Source organism: Podarcis vaucheri (assembly GCF_965113315.1).
Source record: "Podarcis vaucheri genome assembly, chromosome: 18".
NCBI classification, from domain to species: Eukaryota; Metazoa; Chordata; class Lepidosauria; order Squamata; family Lacertidae; genus Podarcis; species Podarcis vaucheri.
The window spans coordinates 806,142-810,002 of record NC_138756.1 but is presented as its reverse complement, the minus strand read 5'-3'; the positions used below and the strand labels follow the sequence as shown (position 1 = coordinate 810,002).

At 54.5% G+C, this 3,861-nt stretch overlaps 1 protein-coding gene across 1 annotated transcript; it reads right to left on the bottom strand.

Annotated features, from left to right (window-relative positions):
* Positions 1–540: 540 nt before the first annotated feature.
* Positions 541–1,967, bottom strand: LOC309523221 (guanine nucleotide-binding protein G(I)/G(S)/G(O) subunit gamma-7). The gene is made up of 2 exons (XM_082207026.1): positions 1,824–1,967; positions 541–1,630 (listed from the first exon to the last, which is right to left on the bottom strand). Exons 1-2 carry the CDS (start codon positions 1,902–1,904, stop codon positions 1,505–1,507), a joined length of 207 nt encoding a protein of 68 aa, XP_082063152.1. The 5' UTR covers positions 1,905–1,967; the 3' UTR covers positions 541–1,504.
* Positions 1,968–3,861: the final 1,894 nt, after the last annotated feature.

Here is a 3,861-nt window from a genome sequence, read left to right as displayed (position 1 = left end):
TCTTCTGGAGCTATAATTAACTTGCCTCCGCCGTCTGCCTGGCACCACAGCCAGCCGGGGGGGGGGGGAGAGAAGAGCAGGCCAGAAGAAATGCCCAGGGAAGGCTGAAAAAAATCTGGGGGTGGGGGGCTGCTTGAGTCACAGCAAGGCCACCCCCCTGGCGAGGAAGGGAAGGAAGGAATGGGACAGAGCAGCAGGGGCACCCCTTTGGATCCCCCCCCCCATCTGGCTCAATGTGTGACAAGGTGGAGAACGCAGACGCCACAGGGTTGGGGGGGCTTTAGGGGGGGTGTCCCTTTCTGCCGAACCTCCTTCCGCGGGAGACTCTCTGCAGAGGACACACCAACGCCACGGCCGGGGGGGGGGGCGTGTCAACCCCACTCCTCCAAAAACGCCGGGAGGGAAAGGAGCAAAGCAGAGCTCCTTCTGCCCCCTCCCTTCCACTGTGGCCCCTCCATTTTTCTTTTCCAGGGACCGACTGCCAAATGAGGGCTCCTTCCCTTGGGGGCATCCGAGAGCAAACCCTTTGGCCTGACACAGCTGTAGGGATGCCTCTGGGGCCTGGATGCCAGGGCAGAGCGAGGGGCAAGGGGCTTTGGACGGGGCCTTTCCAATCTCTCTCTCCCCCTCCCTCCTTTCCTCCTGGAACCGTTGCCTGGGCTGTGGGGTCCCATGGCCTGCCCCCCATCCCCATGGGACAAGCCACCTTCGGCCTCTTCCTGCAGGGCTGTCGTCCGCAGAGTCCCCTCCGCTTTTCCCCCAAGGAGAGAACCTCCTTTCTCCCTTGCAAGGTGGGGGGCAGGAAGATGCCCACTTTCTGCCCCCCCCCATCGAGGAAGGAGCCTTTCGCTCTCTCCTTCAAGGGAGTTGTTTATGGGGGACTCATGCAGGGAGACGCAGCCCTAGCAGGGCGAGGGGCTCAGGTTAGGAGGGGTGCACAGGAGGGGGTCTGCTCCCCAAGGAAGGGAGACTCTCCTCCTCCGTGGGGACAGGAAGGAGCCCCCTGCCCCCCCTGCCCTGTCAGGGATTCTGCAGGGGGTCCGTGGCACTTCCAAGGCAGGAGCCACCTTGGGGAATGGCGGGGGCCAGGTCATGGTTCCTGCCTTCTCCCCACTGCTCCTGTGAGGCTTTTGAACCAAGGACTCCTGGGTGGGTCATTTGCAAAGGGGCACAGTGCGCAGACGCACGTGCAGAGAGCCCATCTCCCACAGAGCCACACCTCTGGTCTCACCTGCCAAGGGCCAAAGTGGGGAACTCTGGCGTCCAGGCTGACCCCGGCCCACCGGACGGACATCAGGGTGGTTTCCAAAGGGGCATGCCCGCCTCCCCCAAGCACCCCCTGTGCTCCTCCACCTGGCCAACTTTGTTCCCGGGATTGGGCTCCCTCTGGGGATCAGAATCGGACCTGGGCTTGCTGCAGTCTGCACCCTGATGGAGCCCCTCTCTGCCCCCGGCACGCCTCGGGTGTCCAATGCCGCCGAGAGACAGACCAGGCAGGAGCAGGCTATAGGATGGTGCAGGGCTTCTTATCCTTGAAGGGGTTCTCAGAGGCTGGGACGCCCACCAGCAGAGGGTCGTTCCTGGCCTGCTGCTCGCAGTAATTCATGAGCTCCGAGGAGGCTTTGGAGACCTGAGTGGGGAAGAAGGAGAGAGAGGAATGAGAGCAGCAGCAGGATCAGGTCCCCCTCTCAGCCTGTGCAGATGTGCCAGGGGAAGTCCGCAGGTGGGACTCTAGCAGGATGACCCCTGCCCCCAGGAGAGATTTGCAGGACCCTGTGGGGTGTGCTTGTGGGGGGGGGTGGCCCTCCTCTTTCCTGGCGCACCTTTATCCTCTCGATCCCGGCCTCGATCCGCAGCTGCTCCACCAGCTTCCGTGCCTGGGCGATGTTGTTAGTGGTCGACATGGTCTGCCATGGGCTCTGCGTCAGCCCCTGGAATGCTGCGAGGGGGAGAGGAGAGGAAGAGCATGTGGGGCTTCCTTCTTCCCTAGAGTGACCCACTCCCCTCCTGCTCCTGTCTCTCAGGGCGCCCAGGTGAGCAAGAGCAACTCAGGCATCTCCTGCTGATGTATCTTGAAACTTAAATCTTTACATTCCCTTTCTTAAAAGACAGGCTATCAATCTGAAACAAATCTAGAAGGCACAATTTGCTTCAAAGGAGAATGCTATGTTTGTCATTTCTTAATCTTCCGACATGCTCTGCATTTTGTAGATTTGTACTTCTCATGCTCTGTGTTTCTGTGTTTTGGATGTTTGCTATAAGCTGTTTTGAGCACAGCTCATTGTGGGAAAATGGCACAGAATTGTAGGGTTGGAAGGGACCCCAGGGGTCATCTAGCCCAACCCTCTGCAATGCAGGAATCTTTTCACCCAATGTGGGGCTTGAACCCACAACTCTGAGATTAAGGGTCTCCTGCCCCAGCATGTAAGTGAACTCACTCACTCAATCAATCAATCGGAGGGAGGCCTCTTCCCTTTCCCCCTTTTTATGATAACATTATTGCCACCCCACCCCTCCCTGAAGTACAGAGACAGTGCTAAGGAGCAGTCCATGGGAACCGAGACTCAAAGCGGTTCCGCCCAGCAGGAATCAATCAAGGGAAAGGGTGGCTCTGCAGTGTCCCAGGAGAAAGCCGTCTTTGAGAAGCTGGCACAGAGTCAAGCTGTACAGAAAGCAATGCTGCTTTTCCCCAGGGTGTAAGAATTCTGCCCCAGACCTGCGACACCACAACCCCTGCTTGGATTCAGATTGCTCTCTCATTTCTGTTTCTGGGTTCCTGAACCTTGAACAGCTTTCTGCACCGAGGGGATTTCAGCAGGGTATAAGCTCTATGGGAGAATTATTATTTTTTAAAATATTTTTTATTGAATGATTTTATGTTACAAAAAACAATACAGCCATACCACCATTAAATATAATTAAGAAATAAAAATTACATACATCGATATATAGTTTGTTATTTGTTATTTACCGTCTTATTTCCTCCCAAATATTGCATCCAACAATACACATATGTGCAGAGACCCACACACCCATACCCGCACACAAAATGATAATAATGAAAGTAAATATTTTTCCACTTTTATCTTCCAAAATCTTTTCTTCAACTTTGACTTCCTGTCAAGTCCCTTTGCATATGTTTTCATAGAATCATAGAATCATAGAGTTGGAAGAGACCACAAGGGCCATCGAGTCCAACCCCCTGCCAAGCAGGAAACACCATCAGAGCACTCCTGGCATATGGTTGTCAAGCCTCTGCTTAAAGACCTCCAAAGGAGGAGACTCCACCACACTCCTTGGCAGCAAATTCCACTGTCAAACAGCTCTTACTGTCAGGAAGTTCTTCCTAATGTTTAGGTGGAATCTTCTTTCTTGTCGTTTGGATCCATTGCTCCGTGTCCGCTTCTCTGGAGCAGCAGAATACAACCTTTCTCCCTCCTCTATGTGACATCCTTTTATATATTTGAACATGGCTATCATATCACCCCTTAACCTCCTCTTCTCCAGGCTAAACATGCCCAGCTCCCTTAGCCGTTCCTCATAAGGCATCGTTTCCAGGCCTTTGACCATTTTGGTTGCCCTCCTCTGGACACGTTCCAGTTTGTCCGTGTCCTTCTTGAACTGTGGTGCCCAGAACTGGACACAGTACTCCAGGTGTGGTCTGACCAGAGCAGAATACAGTGGCACTATTACTTCCCTTGATCTAGATGCTATACTCCTATTGATGCAGCCCAGAATTGCATTGGCTTTTTAAGCTGCCGCGTCACACTGTTGGCTCATGTCAAGTTTGTGGTCAACCAAGACTCCTAGATCCTTTTCACTGCTCTCCAGTGGCGTAGCGTGGGGGGTGCCAGGGGTGCC